Below are 21,966 nucleotides of genomic sequence, written 5' to 3'. Positions count from 1 at the left end.
GCATACATGACATGTAACAAGTTATCATGTCTAAAACATTTAATAGATATAATCAGTGTATGAGACAGTCTAATAGAAGTAATATTAAGCAATTTTTATGTACCAGTTATTGTCCTAAGACAGCAATCCTATTTGGTTGATATTAGATGAAGACCCTAATCCTCTCTACTGGACCCAGATTTTTGTCAAGTGAATTAAAATGTGATAACTATTATTGTAGCAAACCTTTCTGAGCTACTGAAATATTTCTTTGTAATGGATTGCTAAAACCATAATTATGAGATCAAAGGCCAATAATATGACACCTCCCTATTACTTTCAGTACAGGTTATGCCAATTATACCCCTCCCATGAAGTTAGTAATGTTTTAATAGCAGCATTTCTGATTGATTTGAAACTCAAAATGATTTGCCATTTAGAAGAAGCATGGCATGTTGGTTTTTTCAAATTGTGTTGATGTAACATTAGGAACATTTTCTCCTTTATTTCATTTATTGTTCATTTTTGCCTTCACCCAGATTTAAGGTTATAAGAGTTTATCTTAATTATAGAACTTGTTCTAGGTCTTAGTACTGAAGCATAAATAACTTGTCCTTCACCCAAGCTTTACTTTCCAGGGGGAATTTATTCTCATACTTACTCTGTTTCTGCAAACTGCATACCACAATGTGAATAGGTTTTTGGTTTGTTTTAACTGTGTGGTGGCTTTTACTCCAAGTTTTTAAATTATATTTTGAAAATAGAGTGTATCTGAAACTCTGAAAGAATGCAAGCGAGAAACACTTCCAGAGGCTATGGTGGGAGTGTAGGAGAAGGACTTTTTGGCATTAATATATGACGGATTTTACATATCATTCAGATAATATTTCCAAAAAAAATGTGTGTGTTTACTTCATAAATACATAGATGCTGATTTACCTATAAAGTTTGCCTTATCTTTCATTTAAAAACTTTATTAATTTGAAATAATTTTATATTTACAGAAAAGTTACATAAATAATGCAGAGAATTTCAACTTAAAACCTCACATAACTTCTCTTGATATTATCTTTCATAGCTATGGTGTAATTGTCTGAACCAGGAAATTCACATTAATTTGTATTAATAATTTCTTACTACATACCTTACTTGGACTTTCCTAGTTTCGCACTAATTATCTTTCTTAAAAATAAACTATTAATTTTAGATTAGTGTTGGATTCATAGAAAAATTCATAGATTAATAGTTCCCTTCTATTTTTAGTTTGTTTCATGAATAATTGTTGATTTCTACCAAGTACTATTATTCCATGGTTGTACTAAATTACACTGATTTGGGGGTATTTAATCAACCTGACATTCTTCAACTAACTTCAAACAAGTATTCCTTCAGTAAATGCTTCAATATGTGGTATATTATCCTTTTTTAAAAAATATAATGGTGAATTAACATACAAGTTTTCATCTATTTATATAAGATCTATTACTCTACAATTTGTTATGTCTATATAACAAATATATACATTATACATATTTTACACTTGCCAAGTTGAAGACAGTTTCTCTTCTTGAATGAATTTCAGACTGATATTATTTCTGCTTTCAATATTTGATACTGTTTATTAGTAAAGTTATCTGGCTCTGGAATTTTTATTGTAGCAGGGTTTTTAAAAAAATTTTTTTGAGGAATACAATTGACCCTTAAACAATGTGGAGTTAAGGGTATCGACCCCTCCCACAGCTGAAAATCCATATATAACTTTTAACTCCCCCAGAACTGCTTACAACCTACTTATTGACTAGAGCCTTACCAATAACGTAAACAGTTGGTTAACACATATTGTGTATGTTCTACATATTATATACTGTATTCTTACAATAAAGTAAGCTAGAGAAGAGGCTGTGAAGAAAATCATAAGGAAGAGAAAGTACATTTACAGTACTGTGCCATATTTATTGAAGAAAATCCGTGTATAATTGGTCCCTCGCAGTTCCAACTCAAGTTTTTTAAGGGTCATCTGTAATCAACAGAAGTAATTGTGCATGGTACATATTTGAACTGTATAATGTGATGATTTGATATACCTATACATTGTGGAATAATTACCAAGATCAAGCAAATAGCATATCTGTCACCTCACACAACATAGTTAACTTTTTCTTTTTTTGTGATGAGAAGATTTAAAACCTACTCTCAGCAACTTTCAAATACACAGTACCATATCATTAACAGCAGTCACCATGCTGTATATTGTATCCTCAGAACTTCTTCCTGTAACTGAACCTTGTACCCTTTCACCTGCATCATCCCATTTCCCCTCCCACCTGCCCTTGACAAACACCATTCTGTTCTCTGTCTTTATGGAATATACTTATTTCACTTAGCATTAATGCCCTCTGGTTTCATTCATGTTGTTGCAAGTGGCAGGATTTCCTTTGTTTTTATGGTTGAACAATATTCCTCTGTGTGTGTGTGTGTGTGTGTGTGTGTGTGTGTGTTTCTCTATCCATTCATCCATTATAGGACATTTAGATTGTAGTAGGTGTTAACTGCAAATATAACTTCTTGGACAGATAGAGAACTATTCAGATTTTCTATTTTTTCTTGTATCAGTTTTGGTGAGCTGCATTTCCAAAGAATTTGTGCATTTATTCTAAATTGTCAAATTTATTGATGTAAATCTGTTTATGATATTTTTGTATTATGTATTTTTTGTAATATCTGTAAGATCTATAATGATGCCTCTCTTTTCTTTCCTGTAATTGGTGTTCTGTTTTTACTCTTCTTTTTGTTCATCAGTCCTGCTTGAGGTTTTTCAACATTTTTAAAGCTTTTCGAAGAATAAACTTTTGGGTTTATTGAGGTTCTTTATTATACGTCTGCCATTTTTGTCATTGGTTTCTTCTATTAACATTCGTTTTTCTTCTAATTTTTCTTCGGGTTGACTTGTCATATTTTTGTACTTTCTTATGACTGATTCTTGACTTGTCATTAAATTCAAAATATTACCTAGTTTTTATTCTGACAAATTTTGTCACATAGGCTGTTTTTAGAATTTAATTGCTCAATTCCTGACTAGTTGAATATTTTACTTTTAATCTGATATTTCAGGTTTCTACAAACATTATTCTGCCTACAAAATTAATAACCAAAAGAAGAAGAATCCTTATGAATATATGTGGCCACAGAAAGTAGTCAAATTCAAATAAATTTGACACAGAAAGTAGTCAAATTCAAATAATTTTGATTTTTATTATAGAATACTAGATTATGTTTAGTATTTTAAGTTCATAAAGCCTGTGAGGGCAAACAGACATTTTATTTTATCCTAAAGTTCTCATTCACGTTTTTCTCACAAATCTGCTTTTTTGTTGTTGTTTGATATTGAATCTAGACTGACATATTCTTTATTGCTTCTTAAGTTTACATAGAAATGAACTTACACAAAAAGACTATAAAAAATATAACAGTTCCATCTAAAAGTTAGTGTGTTAGATTGGACAGCTGGATTTGGAGTTTGGTTCTGGCTTTTATTAGCTTTTTGATATTAGATAGGTTAATTAAACTTTCCCACACTTTGTGACTTGGAGATAATTAATATAGATCTAGATATCTGGAAGATTCTATCACTAGTTCTGTTACATTTTAAGTATGCTGGTATTCTTCAGCACCATCTGCCCTTGAAGATGCTACTCTGAGGACATTCTCTTTTTCCTTTCATTTTTGATGGTTTTTATCATTTTACGTCATGGTTCCTGGATTTCCGGACAGTTTATATCTTTCTGTAAACAGCATATGTGGTACGTTCGTTCTTATTCTCAACATTTGACCAATCTTAGATTCTAATCTCTGTCTTCCTCATCTCAAATCAATAGGAATTTCATGTTTAGATATGGATGCCACCTCCATTAAGTTTTTTATTTTCTTCATTTTGTGTAAATGCAATATCACTTGATACTAGTACCAAAGGGAGTTAGTGATTGTCTATGAATATAAGTAATAGTAGTGATTGTAATAATCATCATTATAAATATATTAATTACCTCCTGTTTGAAAAGTCCTATTTTAAGAACTTTTTGCCTGTTGTTTTATTTTTCAAAAAATCACTATATTTTGTACTCAAGCGCTAATATCCTGTAGCCTAATTGTGACTCATGTTTGACAATTCAACGAATATCAAATAAATTCATATTTTTATATATTGGGAATATCTTTATTAGATTTCTATAAAACTTGTGCTTATGTGAGAGGATTTTTTACTCCAATCTCCTTTGGGGAACTGTACGATCTTGGAAAAATTATAGAACTTAAGATCTTTAGGCTTGTGTATCCTTCCAAGTGAAATAGGTAAAAAGAAAAATGATAATGATAACTTCATAGGCCATTATGAAGACATTAATAATGAATTTAAAAGATACTTTCAAGTGTCAAAGTATTATATAAATATTTTCACAGTAAGTATGGATTTTTCAGAATGAACTACAACATATTAATAGATAAAATAGTATAAATCAAGAGTATAAATCAAGATATATTTAAATGCAACAGAATGTTCTTTCCATTTCTGTTTTTTTTTTTTCTTCTTGGCTCTTTCTAGATGAGCAACTAAGGAAAGCTGCTGATTTTGTATTTGTGAGCAGTAGAGCAGTATTATAAGTGAAACGAATATTTTTGGGAAGAAGGTTTAGTATTGCGACAGCTGGTTCAGGCTGTTCCCTTATCAGAAATAGTGCTTCTAGACTATCAAAAGTAGGAATAGGAGCTTAAAATATAATTTTCACTCAACCAAGTAAACTCTGTGCCCCCTTTCCCTCTTTAAATTCCTCCTGTATCTCCCAACTTTATGTATAGGCACATTTTGGCTTTTTTCTCTCCCTATGAGATAGCATTATGTGGTATGAAGAAGAAAAAAAAATCAACTGGATACCTTGCTCTATTTTGTAAGCTTAGTTTTTAATCTCTGATTTTGATGACATCTTAAAAAAATTTCTGTGCTTGGGGCATGTAGGTGGCTCAGCAGTTGAGCATCTGCCTTCAGCCCAGGGTGTGATCTTGGAGTCCCAGAATCGAGTCCCACATCAGGCTCCCTGCATGGGGCCTGCTTCTCCCTCTGCCTGTGTCTCTACCTCTCTCTGTCTGTCACTCATGAATAAGCAAATCTTAAAAAAAAAAAAAATTCTGTGCTTAAGATTGGAGACATAGCATTGCAAGCCTATTGAACATAATCTCAACCAAGTGAAGTTCCTATAAATCTCTTGACAATAGAAAATCTCGTGATTATTTTTTTTTACATTAAATTCAGTGTATTTAGAAGGGTTTTGGTGGAGAATCAGAATTCCAGAATCAGGATTGTTTTTAGTGTGGTGAGGATGGCACCTCGTCAGCACATTGTTCAGAATTTATACCCAGTGTTGCCTTTGAAAGAAGTAGCAGATTAAATGCAATGGAATAAGACATGAAGCACACAGGGTAGTGATGTAAGAGCATATCTGGTTTTGAATGTTCCGGGAGGAATTACCATCTTGGACAATAGGTAAAATGTGTTGAGGGATAAAGCTTCTTTTTTGATGTGAAATAAATGTTGCTCCCTTTATTAGATTAAATAATAAACTGGGTATATTGGGAGCCCAGTTTAAAGCAAAAGGGTGCTTTGAAAGTATTTGTCATGACAGTTCTTTTTAAGCTTTTTCTTTAGGGCATTATGCCTAGTGATTTCAAGTTTGCAGTTCACACTGTTGATTGGACTTTTGGGTTTGCCCTAGAGGCCTCTGACAGCAGTAAAACAAGTTTCATAAATAAAGAATTAAAATGCTGATGGAAATTCTCTGTTTTTGCTGACTCATGAACAGATGGTACTCCTAATCCTTCCATTAAAATTCCCTTTTATGATGTTTGTATCTGTGCCCAACCCAGAATGAGTGTCAGGGCTGTTAAGTACAGGTTTGTGTGGAATCGGATTGAACCTTGGAACAAACAGTACTGGAACAGTCTTGTCAATTCTTAGTCCTTTGTGGAATTAAACAGACACCTCAGTCCAGTGTTTGGACCAAGGATAGCTTTCACATGTACCAGAAGGATTTTGCAATTTTGATATCAATGTGGTTCTGGAAGTCTGCTTATTACCATTAGATCTGGTTCTTTTTAAATTTAATTTTAAAATATTTTAAAGATACAAGTGAAAGGAAACATTTGTGTATCTACTATGCAAAATCTAACAGTTGTTTACTTTAGGAAATACTTGTTTCAAATTTTGTGTTTTAAGAACACAAATAACTAGAACCTAAATATACTTTTCTTTCCATTTCTTCATGAAAAGTTTTTTTAAATGTCATTATATTTATATGCTTCCTTATAAATAGTGATTTTCTGTTTTTATTTTATTTTTTTTTTAATTTTTTTAAAATTTATTTATTTATGATAGTCACAGAGAGAGAGAGAGAGGCAGAGACATAGGCAGAGGGAGAAGCAGGCTCCATGCACCGGGAGCCCGTTATGGGATTCGATCCCGGGTCTCCAGGATTGCGCCCTGGGCCAAAGGCAGGCGCCAAACTGATGCGCCACCCAGGGATCCCTATTTTTATTTTATTTTTTAAGATTTTTTTATTCATGAGAGACACTGAGAGAGAGGCAGAGGCACAGGCAGAGGGAGAAGCAGGCTCCGTGCAGGGAGTCCAATGCAGGACTCGATCCCAGGACCCTGGGATCATGCCCTGAGCCAAAGGCAGATGCTCAACCCTGAGCCACCCAGGTGTCCTGCTTTTTCTGTTTTTAAAATGCAGGCAAACTATATCATTCACAATTTGCTTTTTTTTTTTTTAACTTCATTATATGTTGTGGAAACTTAGATTTTGTTCATGCATTTAACAGCTCTGTAGTCTTCCATGGCATGAATATAATGTTCATTCATCAATGTTTTATTGATGGATTGTTTGTTTCCAGTTTTATGTACTACAGGCCTTGCTGACTGAGTATCATTTTAGAAAGATGAGACAGTTGTATAAAGCTACAGAACTGTTGAAGGAAATGCAGGGTGGTAGGAGTGTACCTCAACAGATTTTCTAAGTACTATAACACATTGCCAGAATTGCTTATTATTTTATGACTTGTAAACATACTTTGATTATTTTGGATATAATCTTTTATGCAGTATGTGTTTTATAACTATTTCTTCCAGTTTTTGGCTTTAAACATTTATGGAGGAGTTTTTGTAATACAGTAGATTTCAGTTTGTTGTTAGATTTGCTGTCTTTCTTTAAAATTAGTTTGCTCTTATCTTTGGAATCTGTTCTTAATCTAATAGTCTTAGGGCATTCTGTTTTATTTTTCTAAATATTATAAAGCTTTATTCTTCATTTTCGATCTGTAATCCCTTTTGAATTCATTTATCTGTATTATGTGAAGTAATTTAACTTCATCTTTTTTTGCATGTGGATGGATGACTTAGGTAAAAGAAATATCAGATATTTTCTCCACCAAATTGAAATGCTGCTTCCCAGCTTCCCAAGTTTCTGTTTATACTTGCATCGGTTTTTAGTCTTTTATCGTATTTTAGAGATCTGTCTATATCCCTATACCATCTCCCCACTATTTTAATTACTAGAGTTTTAAAATAAGTCATGAGATCTTATAAGGCATGTGTCCCTATATTATTTTTGACTGTTTCATCTTTTACGTAATTTCAGGATTTCAATTTTAGAGAAAAAAAAATGTTATTGAACTGGTGATTGGAATTTCATTGAAACTTTTAGATTTATTTGGGGAGACTTGCAATCTTCACAATATTTATTTTGGGAGACTTGCAACTTCATGATCTTTCCATCTTCATGTGGTTTACATTTTTCTTCTTGTTTTATGCTTTCTAGGACTCTCAAGCATATTGAATAAAGTATATGACCTTCACTGACATTGATATTACTCCTATTCTGTACTTTAAAGGGAATACTTTTAGTTTTAATCATTAAATATGAATTAGATTAGTTTTTTTGTTTGTTTGTTTTAATTCTTGAAGTGAGGGCAGCCCGGGTGGCCCAGCGGTTTAGCGCCGCCTTCAGCCCAGGGCGTGATCCTGGAGATCCGGGATCGAGTCCCGCGTCGGGCTCCCTGCATGGAGCCTGCTTCTCCCTCTGCTTGTGTCTCTGCCCCCCCCCCCCTGTGTGTGTCTCTCATGAATAAATAAATAAAATCTTAAAAAAAAATTCTTGAAGTGACTATGTCAGAGCCTGTGAGAATTATGTAAAATGTGATTATTTTGATACGTCTTAAAATTTACCTTTGGTGGTAGGCAGAAAAATGACCTCTCAAAGGTGTCTGTGTCATAATCCCCACACCCTGTGAATATATTCTTTACATGGCAAAAGGGACTTTGCAGACATATAAGTGAAAGGTCTTGAGAGGGGGGAGTATCCCAGCTTATCCAGGTGGACCAATGTCATCACAGGGGTTCTTATAAGTGATTGAGGGATGTAGGAAGCAGAGAAAGAGTTGGAACTGATGCAAGTAGAGGCTAGGTTGATGTGGCCACAAGCCAGCGAATGTGTGTAGCTTCTAGAGGCTGGAAAAGGCAAGTAATGGCATCTCCCCAAGTGGATCTAGAGGAAACTCAGTTCTACCAACACATTAGTTTTATACCTCTGACCTCAAGAAATCTAAGACAATAAATTTGTGTTGATTTTTAGCTACTAAGTTTGTGGTTGTTTGTTACAGCAGCCAAAGGAAACAAGTGTGCCTTCTGGTGAAATTGCTTTGCAAAGCTCTGATCGGATTTGGTGTGAAGGAGAAAGTGTCTTTACAATTATGTATCAAATAACAAATGTTGTATCTATTTTAAGAGGTTTGTTGCTTTAGTGAAGTTGACCAAGGAGTTGAGGCATACAGAGATGTGTCAGCATTATCAATTGTTCACGTGTGATGGATCCATAGGCCCCTGGGGAATGGGCCAGGACTTAAGCCAGTTTGAAAATCTGAAAGACAGTCATTTGTGCTAAGTGATATCTGAAGTAGACATTGGAAGATTTGATAGTCACTTATCTACGAAGTGCTCCCAGCCAGGTCACTTCGTGGGAACTTTTGTGCGTGTACATGCGTATGAGTGCATGGGCGCACACAAACACACACGCACAAAAATAGGGTTTATCACATCTCCGACTTCCAGGAGCTGTTAAGGAAAAACAAGTTGAGATCGTATATACAGGCTGTCAAGTGATTTACGGAGGGATACGGTAAGAAGGACTCTATTTCCCAAGGCCTGCACAAGGGAACTAGAAGGAGGAAACAAACTGGTAACCGAAATGGAATTGTTCCTTTCTAACTGTGGCCATTACGTTGCATTAAATATTGACTGGAAAATATTATAAGTAACCTCTCCTGCTTATTGGGAAAACTGGGAAGCTTTAAGCTATTTGGCCTCGAGAAGGAAAGGGGTGGAAGATTGGGTAGGATGCAACCGGGAGCAGGGGCTTGGAATGGCCCACAAGTGGTTTGCTGGAAAGTGCGGAGAATTATTCATTCTATCGTGAATCATCTCTTCAGGCCAATTAATTTTTCCAGGACTTAGTCTATTCCTCTGTAACATTGGGACAATCCTAAAGCCTGAGGAGCTGTTGTGGTGATGAAATAAGTTAATATAGTAAAAATACTCATCAATCCAGTGTTTGTATTTGTGACTTTGGGATTTAAATTTCTAACAACAATTTTTGTGAGAATTTTACCTAGTTATTGAAAGCTTAAATACATTAGAGTGTATACCTTTTAAATTTGTTTTATGTGCTGCTACCAGAATTTATATAGTCCCTTGCCTGTGGCTACCTACTAAGGCTTAGAAACCAGTGCAGTATGCAGAAAAAATAAATGCAATCTTTTGACTCTCCCATTGGATTTTTTCCTATATAGCATTCTGTTTTTGTCCTTTTCAGATGGTTCTGCATAGGTCTAGACTGTTAGGAGTCCCAGTATTTCTTACCAACATGATTATATATTCCTTCTCCTCCAGTCATTTGTTCTGCTTCTGAATTATCCAAAGTTATCATTCAAATAATGAGCTGTTCTCCCTCCGTTCTGCTATCAATGTCATCATCAGCTTACTACATCATTGACTTTTTAAGTATTAAAAATGCTCTAAATATCTCAATTATTTTTGGACCAGAAGAAATGTCAACGTCTGAAGTAATGGAAGTAATTTATAATGGAAGCTAAAGAGTGAAAACATCCCTGATTATAAAATGCCCTTCTCTTCCACCCCTTCAGGTTTTTTGGCTTGATCAAATTATGCTTGATCAACCTGCAGAATCTTACAGCCATTCAGTAGCCAACACAAGCTATGATGCAGCCATTTAAGGACTATGTAGGTCTTTGTGTAGATCATTTACTTTGCATGCTGTGTCACAATTTACAGCAGAAGGAAAAGTTGAATCCTGCATATAGGCACTTGCTTCAATAATTAAAATGCTCTTTGTCCTTCTACCCAACTACCACTCTTTGTCCTGGTACCCTAAGAATTATTTGGGTAAAATCTCCTTTTTGATTATATTTCCTACTAATTTCCTTGAGTTACTTTTGAGAATTATTGCAGTTGTCTACACTAGCCTCCATCCATACTAGTTTTCTGTTGATTCATTATATGTACTATGTTCTTAACTATTTAAGAGTATTTGCATGTGCAGTTCTTTTTCTTGGAATGCCCACTGATGCCCTCTACCTGCAAAAGTAACCCACGTATGTACTTCTGCCTATTTAAATCTTTCTGAGTATTATTAATATTTTGTGTCAGAAACTGTTTGTTGGGTATGGTAGTGCATGGGGACTGTCCTATGCATTGTAGGACGTTTACAGTATCCTTGGCCTCTACCCACTAGAGTGACTGTAGCATACCTCCCATTCATGACAACCAAAATGTCTCCAGACTCTGTCAGATGTCCCATGGGGGGCAAACTCACCCTCCATTGAAAACCATTAAATTTAGAGTTTATTGCAAATAGTATTTCCTTATTGAGGGAAAGCTTATGTCCTAAAATTACTTGATTCCTTCTACCCGTTATTCTCAAATTTGTCTGTTGGTTTCCTTTGTAAAACTTATCACAAAAAAAAAATCATGGAATGAATACTTATTGGCATATTTTGCATTAATTGTTTCTGCTATAACATAAATTCCAGAAAGGAAGTAACCTTTGCTGCCTGGTTCCTCCCCATATTCCTAATGTCTAGCATGCTGCCTCGCGTAGATCTGGCACTCATATGCATTTGTAAACTCAATGAACTTTGATTTTAGTTGTCTTTGTTTCCTACTATGTAACATTAGTTCAGTTTCCGCTTAGGTTGTATTGTATTGACGATGTCGTATCTTTGGGAAGCTAGGTTTTTGATGGTTGCTGTGATACAAAGCAACTACCATAAGAAAAATCAACATAGAACAGATTATGAGGGTCATGATGTTCAAACTGATTCTAGGATTTGAGAAATGGTTTGGTGACAAATATGTGTACACATGCCATTAACAAGTAACTGTGGCTATTTAAGAATGGAATAAAAACCGTTTCTCTTTTGATTTCTATTACTGGTTTTTAAAATAACTACCAAATTGTTAAGGACATAAATAATTAGTAGGTTGTTTGAACCTAACTACTTAATGAATAGACAAATAGATACCTCTTTTGGACAAAGGACTAATGAAGAAAATGACTGAGGCAATCAGGGAGTGACAAGGAGAGACAGTTTGGAAGTCTGAGCATTACCCAGTTTAACCATTTCCACTCGAAATGCTTTCTTTTTATAGACACTAGTTTCTAGTTCCTTATATAAGCAGTAACATATTTTAAGCGGTCTGACTGTAATGTATTTATGATGTGATGCATCATGATGATTTGGAAAAGAAAATATGATAAGAAACTTAAAATGGATATGGGCTGCAGGTTTTCTTTTGCCATTATGTTGAAGCTCAATCCTCAAAGAAGATAGGGTTGATTTTAGAGAACTTGGGGGTTACTCAAAACAAGAGGAAGAAATTTTAGTTAAAAAACTATTGTTACTTATGTTTTAATTTCCATAGTGTCTGCCTATTAAGGCTGAAACTAAGAATAAGTTCTACCTCTTAACTGTGTCATTTCAGGAAATTCAACAATCTGCAGTTCCCAGTATTAAACATACTTACAACAGATGCATATAATAATGAGCTTTCTTTCACTTTCTCACACCCTCTCCTTAGTTCATACCTTTGCATAGAACTCCTCTTCTCAACAGTTCTCTTTGAAATTCTAGATACTGTGCACCAAACTAGCTAGTTAGCAATCTGTATCATGGAGACTTCTTGGAAAGATGACTAGAAGTCATGTGGGTAGAAGTTGTCCTAGCCCTGAATTCTGTTCCAGCACAGCTCTTGGAAATGGGATACATCATATTTGGCAGATTGAAGAAACTGAGAAATAGGATTTTTTGCCTCAGTTTTTTTTCTTTCTCTCTTTCTTGCCTGCAGTGTTTTGAAAATGTATTATTGTGGAGTATCTTGATCATTTCATGCCATTGCTAATGAGATGATTTTCTGACGTAAGGGAGTTGCTTTCTGTTTCTGTCATCCATTCCTGGTTATTTTTAAAGCTTTTTTTTGTTGTTGTTGTTATTGGAGGTAGGTTAGGAATCATAAAAATCAATAAAGATCCTGTAGTTTTCATTAACTAGTTTATCAGAAGCAGTGTTGTTATTCTTTACTCTAGTTCCTGGTGGGACTCTTTTAGAGCAAAATACTGAAACCATCATGTTGAAAGTGCCAAAATAATTTGATTTATGTGATATATTTGTGATAGTTAAAATATTAATTTCCTTTCATAAACTGTGGGTTTCTAAAAGATGATTTTTAATAGTCATTTGTTTAAAATAATTTGTTTGGAAGATGAAAAAAAGAAACAGGGGAAATTAGTAGTTCTATCCCCACAAAGAAAGCAAATAACAAGACTTTTTGATAAATTATGTTGAGACAAGTAAGCAGTCGTGAAGAAAAGAAATGAATTTGGATCCATACCTCACATAAACATGAGATGAATTGCAAACGTATCAAATATTCAAATATAAACCATGAAAACATGAAAGTACTAGATAAAAACATTGGGGAATTGCTTTGTAAATATGGAATGGAATGAAAAACTAATTTCATGGTAATGAGAAGGAATCTACAGGAAAGTTTGGAATTACTGGGCTGGGATAGCTGAAAAGATAAGAGTGAAGGGCCAAAATAGGACAGACCCAACCACACGGTTGAAAGATTCTGTATTTTAAAAGGGTGAACCCATTGTACCTTGGGCCAGCTATCAAGAGGTTGTGCTCCGTTACAGGTGATATCAGCTATTTCCCACATGGTTAGAAGGCTCTACAAGTCCAGTGGAAAAAGAATGGACAGTGGTCAAGAGGGAAGCAGATTCTAGGTATCAGACAATGTTGTTAATAGGTGGCAAAACCATAGCCTTAGGTTGAGATCAGGGGCCAGACTCCGGATCCTTAAAGGAGGGATTAATAGCGAGGTGAGCTATGCCTGTAACTGGATCGGGAACTTGGAACACAATATTAGTGGTAGCTTCACACAAAAGGTGACTCATCATTAAGTATTTGAATAATATAGTAGCTTAAATTCCTCTTGTTTATGTTTAGGATCAATCACAGAAACCATGTGGTGTTTAGAAAGTTTAGCTCCACGTGTGCTGGAACAGATACAGAGATGGAAATGAAAGAAGAGCTCGTGTCAAGCTGCTAAAAATATACAAATCAATACTGGGAAAGGTGACAGATTTTGAGTGAAGCCTTAAGCCAACACTGACAACCAATCATCTGTAATGAAAGTTTGAATTTAGGAAGAAATCTAAACAGTGGTAAATGTTTTACTTATTTTTTGCAGAGATGCAGGATATGTTTGTATTTACATAATGTACTCAGGAGATCAGCCTCATCCTAAATTTTCATTTTAATGTATTTTCTCAATGGGATACTACATGAAATAAAGAGACAGAGCAAGAGATAAAAGATGAGAATGACTATGGGTAACAGCTTCTTAGTTCATTTTTTAAAAATTTGTCACTGCTGGAATAAAGACAATTCCAATGTGCAATTCATGGATATTAAAATGCATCATGGAATATGCAATGGTTGAAACACAAGTAATATAAAATCTACATTAACAGTTGGTTTTGTTTTCAGAGTGTGATTTTTGACAGTATGTGATTTTTGACTATGCATGGACACCTTAGTCTAAAACATTTGATTGATTTTAAACATTAACTCAGAAAATCAGAGCAATTTGAAAGCTGAGGTTCATTTTGAATTATTATCCTTAAGCTTCTGCTCTTAGAGGCTGTTTCTTGTAAGCCAGATCAGAAATGACAGTGGCAATCTTTTCATGCCTTCTTGCCTTACCAATCTCAGTGTGACATGGATGGAGCTAGGAAGTATTATGCTAAGTGAAATAAGTCAGTCAGAGAAAGACAAATACCATATGATTCCACTCATGTGGAATTTAAGATACAAAACAAATGAGCAAAGGGGGGAGAAAAGAGAGAAAGAAAGAGGCAAACCAGAAACAGACTCTTACTATACCTTACCTATACTCTTATCTATACCTGATGGTCACCAGAGGGGAGGTGGGTGGGGGATGGGTGAAAAAGGTGATGAGGATCAAGGAGTGAACTTGTGATGAGCACTGGGTGATGTATGTAACCACATGAAACAATATTACCCTGTATGTCAATTAACTGGAATTTAAATAAAAACTTAAAAAAATAAAAAGCTCAGAAAGTTTTAATCCCTCAAGCTGTGCAGTTAACCACGTATGAGAGTTTTTTTTCACAGAAGTATTTTTACTAACTCAGTTTTGCACTAAAATAATAATTGCAAATTTAAATTTACCTTATTATTATTCCACAAAAATCATTGGCATGTTTAATGCTCTGAGATATATAATCCATCAGGCCTTAGGAAATGGGTGGCAAATTCCAGTGAACAGATTGGAACAGGACAGTTAAATGTATTAAGTATGGGACCTAACAAGAGACCCTGGATTAAAAGTTATCACATTTTATATGGGGGAAATGGCATGTTCTACCTATTAAAATTAACCTTTAATTTACATTGTTTTAATTATTTTAATACATTTAGTCTTTGTTTTTAATCTGTAAACACCTCCTTGACTGACTTACTGTATTTCCTCCAAGCATGACACCACGGGTTACTTTCTTCTTCGTAACTGCTGAGATTAGCACCAAAATATGATTTTTAAGACTGTGTGTGTGAAGGGTGGTGTTAAATCTGGGATATCTTTGGACCATGGCTGTTTTACTAAGTGGTTGGCTTAAGTGTGATTCTGAAAATAGGAATTTGAGGGTAGCTTGAGGACAGCCTTAGGATATGAGGTACCTAGAATTTGGGGACAGATTTTTATGATCTAGAGATGATTTTTGGCTTTGCAATATTTTTCGGTTTTGAGCAGATCTGTGGTGCTGCCAAACTGATTTTTTTCTCCCACATGTCAAGAACTGTTGAGCCAGTCATGTGAAATTGTGTTTTAATTAATGCCTTTTTATGCTGACTTGGATAGCACTAGTATTCTGTATTTTAATGTTATTTTAATAATTCAGACCTATCCCTTTTTTGGTTGCACATTTTTCCTTTATGCACTTTTAGAAGTTTTAAAGAGTTATTAAAGTGATTGTATGTCTAATATTAATACTTGAAAGCATCTCTTAATATGTAAATTACACCTGCTATAAACATTTGTGTAAATCATTATATTATTTCTTAATACTTTGACAGAGTGAGGTTTTAGATACAAATTCATTAGTCTTCAGCCATTTTTAAACTTACTGTGCAACTATTAATACCACCAATGCATAATTGTTAGAATGTTTTTCTTTAATTCTGTTTTTCCTTAGTATTTCTATTTATGGCATCCCAGTGAGCTGCATAAAAAGGTCATCAGATGTGGTTTTGACAAATTAAATTGACCAAGACTAGATATTGGTCTCCTATTTTATTAAATAAAAAATAGTACATAATGCTTTAATATTTTAATTACCTACAAGTAAACCAACTTTCATTTGCCAGTCATCATTTACTTCCAGCAAATAAGGCTTAAAATGATACATCTTCCCAATGAAAAAAAAAAAAAAAACTCACTGGTCCAGGACAAATGCTTTAAAGGAAAGTAGAACTAGTTCCCTCAAATAGAAACTAATTTCCATGCCTGTAACTCTGCCTCATTTCATCTCCAAGAATGGCTTAACAACACTCACATAAAAGAAGGCTGCATGCATGTACTACCTCTTGGTCACTTGCATTGATTCAGTATTTCAATTTAAGGTAGTGATTTGTGGTCAGAGAGTCAATGTAATATTTTACATCAGATATTTTTACACATAACAATATTTATTGTACCCCATAATAGAAGTATCCAAAGTAAGATAGTTGATTGGCTTAGTGTTTTTTATTCAGAACTAACTAATGTTAAAATTTCTTGCAACATCATTAACTTACTCTAGGATTTAATTATTTAAATTCATCATTATAATGAAAATACTTATTTTTTTAGAGCAATAATGTGCTTTCATTGGTTAAGGGACTAACTACAGTAATAAAGGGGCAAGTATTTTGATGAAATGGTTAAAACTATAATGAGCATTGATGAAAACCAAGCACTCCACTTAAAATTACCAGTGTTATAAGTAATGTGTGGAAGCAATTCTATAATACTGGAAAAAAACTTAGAATTATTAACTTGCTAGAAAAGGGGAAAAGACAGGTTTTTTAAAAAACCATAATTAGCCTTTTTGTCTGTCACTTATTGTAGCTTTTATAATGACAATATAATAATGGGACACTTCTTTATTTAATAAATTCAGATAAACAACCACATGTTTATTCCTCTATTTTTTTAGCCTCTTCCATTGAGTTTATTTTTGCTAACTTTTATTTTTTTCAAGGTATGGCCTTCTTCATTATATGTATGGAGTATCACAAAAAAATGTATGTCTTTCTAGTTGAGAAAATTTTTTAAATATCATAAAGGAACTTAGCCAATTTATTTTTGCTATTCAGGAACCAGCATTTTGCAGAACATTTTTGCCAGACCACTTATCTCTGTTTTTTTGTATTATATTTCTGTAGTACAGTGCTGCTTGCTTCCCAGAATTCAGTATCTTTTTTTTCTATGTTGAATATTTCCCTAATACATAATTTCTTTTGTTTAACCCTTTTCTAAATATCACAGACTACTAAAGTATAAAAAATTGCATTTACAAAAAAAAATTTGAGTTCAAGTACATTTTATGAGATAAGCCAAAATAAAAAATGATCAAATAACACTGTTTAATTAGATATATTATTGAATTTAGAACACATTTTTATAAATGACATTATGTAACAATATTTATTTTAAAATCAAGAGAATTCAATGTACAGGTATCCTTCTTTTCAAAAGTTTGCTTTTCAAAAGATCCCTTATACCACTTCACTTTTATGAAAAACCTACATTATGACCTCTTTTCACTAACTAAAATCCAAAGGGTATTTTCTCTTTTACTAAAAAAGGCAAAAAGATAAATAAATAAATAAATAAATAAATAAATAAATAAATAAATAATAAAAACAAAATGTTAAACATGTTTTGCAGCAAGCTTATACAGGGGCAGCACTCACGTGGAACAAGAAGAATGATGCCACCCAGCTCCTTCTATGGGAACTACACTCAGCATCTGAGTATCCAGCCACTGTAGTTTAGAAGTGCATCTCTGACCATCTGGGTTTTTTTTTAAATCTAAGTTTATTTTGTGCATCATTAGCAAGATGTGTCCTAAAGTATCAGAAAAGCCCAGGAGAGGTTATTTTTTGGGGTCTGAGAATGCTTAAAAATTTTCAATATAAATAATGGTAATTGCTTCTTTGCTTTACACCATTTTGGCTTGTGAAAGGTTTCACAAGAAGGCTCTACTTTCAAATAGCAAATGACACCTCTGCTGTCCCTTTTGGATTTTAAAGAAAAAATCAGCTAAATTATATAAGCATGAGTAATTTCAATGAACATTGAAAAAGCAAGACCTAGGCTAGGACAAACTTGGGAGATAAAAGAAATTCTGGGAAGGGGGGAGAAAACAGTTTAGCTAAACCCAGTTTTTGTCTATGAGGCAAATAAAATTTCCTTCTAAAATACTGAAATTGCATTTTCTTATTTTATTTTGTGTTCATAGTAGCATCTTCATTTGTCAAACCATGAACATTTTAAAAAGGAATTCAGCAGAAGGGATACTTGGTGCTCTGCTCTTTCACTCACATGGTTCCCTTTCTCACCCTCCCTATCTGTCTGAAAGTTTGGAGAATAAATGGGAAGGAACTTCAACAAAAGCACTAGTTCACTGTTGGTTATGATAAAGTTCTGAGGGTACTGTGGGGGAGGAAATGTTTTCTCTACCATTCAAGATTCTTCTAGCTTAATTAAGAATCAAATTGAAGTGAGGGGTGAATAGAAGAAAATCAGATTTCATTCTGTAGGTATGGAAAATCCACACAGACATTCGATTCCAAAACAGTCAAGCAAAATGAGGTACATAGTCATCCTAAACTAAGGGAAAGAGGGGTATTGGTCTGGGACTTCAAAAGGAGTGACTGCAATTCACAAGATGAAGAAAAGGAATAAATGTTTGGTAAATAAATGTTTGTTGGGCCATATGGAAACAAGGTAACTCAAAGAAGACTTTGATTAAACAGGCTGTAGGAGGTTTCTCCCTGGTTCCCAGACCTAGTTCATATTATAATGTAGTTATCACTGTTGACAGCTCTCTTTCTAGAGCAGATTCTCTAAATTCTTTTAAGCATTGTTGTGGGAAAGAGAACAGTATCAGAGTTTCTTCCTAAGACTTTTGAGCCTTGACTGTTTTCAGCTCAATATAATGAGCCTGCCAAAGTGGCATATTTGGGAGTGGCCTGCCTTGGCCACTACAGTACACATAATATAGTGATATACATATTAAAGAATTAATTCATAAACTATTTAAACTTAATGCACTTGAGGCTGAAGATACCAGACATTTCATGGTAATTTTCGAACCATGGTAAGAATGGTATATTTTATTAAATTTTTTTTAAAATTTTTTTATTCATTTATGATAGTCACACAGAGAGAGAGAGAGAGAGAGAGGCGCAGAGACACAGGCAGAGGGAGAAGCAGGCTCCATGCACGGGAGCCCGACGTGGGATTCGATCCCGGGTCTCCAGGATCGCGCCCCGGGCCAAAGGCAGGCGCCAAACCGCTGCGCCACCCAGGGATCCCAGAAGGGTATATTTTATAAAACCAGTCCTTTCCATTGTTGAAATCGTCACATACTTAGTATAGAAAGCATTCTTTCAGTGGCATGGTCATATTTGTATGATATGATTCATAAAGACAGATAAGTACTTTAAAAAACTAATTCTTGACTATATTGAGTTAATATCTAGTTCCATTGAAGAAAAAACATATACTGGAGCACCTGGGTGGCTCAGTGTTTGAGCATCTGCCTTTGGCTTGAGTTGTGATACTGGAGCCCCGGGATCGAGTCCCACATCAGGCTCCTTGCAGGCAGCCTACTTCTCCCTCTGCCTGTGTCTCTGCCTCTCTCTCTGTGTCTCTCATAAATAAATAAATAAAATCTTTAAAAATAAAAACAAAAAAACAATTTATTGTGGTTAAGTGATGTAAATGATAATCCCTTAAAAATGACAATACTAGACATTTAGCAACGTTCCACAAGGTTATTGATATCTTATTATCTTTTGTTTTATATTTTCACATTTGTTAGCAATCTTGGCAATAAATAGGAAAAAACAAAAACAAAACACCTCTACATTTTAAAAATAATTCAGAACAGTGGAATTATATTCTAGTATTCTTTTTTAAAATGGCATCATCACACATATCAATCATTCAGTTTCTAAATGTTCTAAAGAAATTTTTTCAAGAAATCTCTCACCTGATTTTCTGCCTCCCCTCCCATCTGACACACACACACACACACACACACACACACACACGGGTCATCAAATTGGAAAGATGCATTTGGAGTATGAGTTAAATTTGTCTGATGGGACAAAATAGTAAACCCACCCTGAAAACATCTCTTCATACACAATACACATTTTTATTAAATATTATTCATAAGTAGGGTCTTTACAAATGGTTTTCATTGAGAATGTGTGGATTGAATAGCAAGAGGCCTCATTAACTCTCTGTGACTAGATCATATTCCTGTTTTTTTTTTTTCTTCTAATGTATGGATGTGTGTGTAGTGGTGTGTGTGTGTGCCTGTATGTCAAACTTAAGCAAAATTATTTTTTTCATTTTAGTTAGCATCACATACATTTCTTGGTTTAGCCAGGTTGACTTTGTTGTCAGAAATTACTGACCCAGGGCAAGCTATACAGCCATCAACAATCCTATGAAATTCGTAACTTATCTTCCTTCTTTTCTGTCAAATCTGTTATTTTTTAAATTTCACCTTTTTCTCCTCTCCCATTTCTTGCTAATGAACTGATACTTTTAATATTTCTGCATAGTGTAGGATATCATAAAGTGGTGATATTGTTAGTTGAATCAGCAACTACCATTCTTCTGAACCCAACTGTTCTCTTAAAATATGTGGGACTTTGGGAGTGTTTTACCTTTTTTTTTTTTTTTTTTTGAAGTGCAGAGTTCATTGATGCTCATTTCAAAGGCTTAGTTAGAAGATTTTTTTGTATAAACCTGCTGATTTTGTCAACTTTAGCTACTCTGAGTCAATTGAACCAATTTAGTATATAGAATAAGTTGACAAAAGAAAACTGAAGGGATAAAGGTGATAACTTTATGGTTTCATTAGGAAATAAAATATCAATATGACTATGAAGCTTTAATGGTGGGGCTTTAATGGCAAAGAACCTAAAACTAAGTTAATGAACCACTTCATCCACAAACTCTGTGTGCCATATAGTGGATATTCCCTAGTGTGTTCATTGACTTATTCTTTCTTACTTATTCTTCACAACAAGGGGAATAACTAGAAATCACAAAGGAAGAATACTAGCTAAGCATGACACCTGTAAAGTTGTGTTGTCTTCTGTCTCTATTGAAAAATCTTTATATCGACCACAATATGATTACTTAAACACTAAAGGCTTCTTCAAAATTTTTCCAATGAAAGGCTTATTTTGTATTTTCACTGAAAGAACTTGTATTTTGAAAAAAAGTAAATTTCAAAGGATTGATATAAAGAAATATTCATTTTTTAAGAAATTAAAACAGTTAATGATCAATTAGAGCTTCTGGTTAGTATGCTGTTACCAAGATTACTGTATATGGTCTCATTCATTTGGGGAATATAAAAATTAGTGAAAGGGAATAAAGGGAAAGGAGAGCAAATGAGTGAAAATATCAGTGAGGCAGACAGAACATGAGAGACTCCTAACTTTGGGAAATGAACAAGGAGTAGTGGAAGGGGAGGTGAGTGGGGGGTTGGGGTGACTGGGTGATGCACTGAGGGGGGCACTTGGCAGGATGGGTACTGGGTGTTATGCTATATGTTGACAAATTGAACTCCAATTAAAAAAAAAAACAAGATTACTATATTGAACTGAAGTACTTAAAGGCCAAAGCAAAATGACAAATCAAGTTGTTCTTTTGAGACTCTTTCAACAGTAAATGACAGATCCCTGTTTGGTAAATTTTGCCTGTAGACTGAGATTTCTAAATTAGGAAGTGTTTTCTGTAGTATCACTCAGAGAGTGTTGTTTTTGACCATTTAAGATTTTAACCTTCTTTCAAACTTTTAGCCTATAATGGGGAATTATTATAGAGTTAGAATGCATAGTTTTACCTTAAGACAGTTATGTATGTAAACATGTAAATGATAAAATAGCTTCAGGAACTGAAATTATTTCATTTGATTGTTATTGATTTATTTAATCATCATGGTAGGTATTCATAGGCCTCTTTTGAAGAACAATAATTTGACTATA

The 21,966-nt window shown here is 34.1% G+C and overlaps 1 protein-coding gene across 3 annotated transcripts in view; it reads left to right on the top strand.

Annotated features, from left to right (window-relative positions):
* KCNJ3 (potassium inwardly rectifying channel subfamily J member 3) overlaps window positions 1-21,966 on the top strand; it is a 142,799-nt gene that overhangs the window by 56,970 nt on the left and 63,863 nt on the right. Inside the window, exon 3 of one of the 3 annotated variants that reach the window (XM_055308337.1) lies at window positions 13,609-13,772. The exons of the other annotated variants lie outside the window; for them this stretch is intronic. Within the exon in view, the coding sequence (XP_055164312.1) occupies window positions 13,609-13,685 (77 nt within the window). The 3' untranslated portion in view covers window positions 13,686-13,772. Of the gene's footprint in view, window positions 1-13,608; window positions 13,773-21,966 lie in introns of those variants that run through there. 3 annotated transcript variants of the gene reach the window in all.

Source organism: Nyctereutes procyonoides, unplaced genomic scaffold (assembly GCF_905146905.1).
Source record: "Nyctereutes procyonoides isolate TBG_1078 unplaced genomic scaffold, NYPRO_anot_genome, whole genome shotgun sequence".
Classification (NCBI taxonomy): domain Eukaryota; kingdom Metazoa; phylum Chordata; class Mammalia; order Carnivora; family Canidae; genus Nyctereutes; species Nyctereutes procyonoides.
This window is presented reverse-complemented; position numbering and strand designations above follow the sequence as displayed.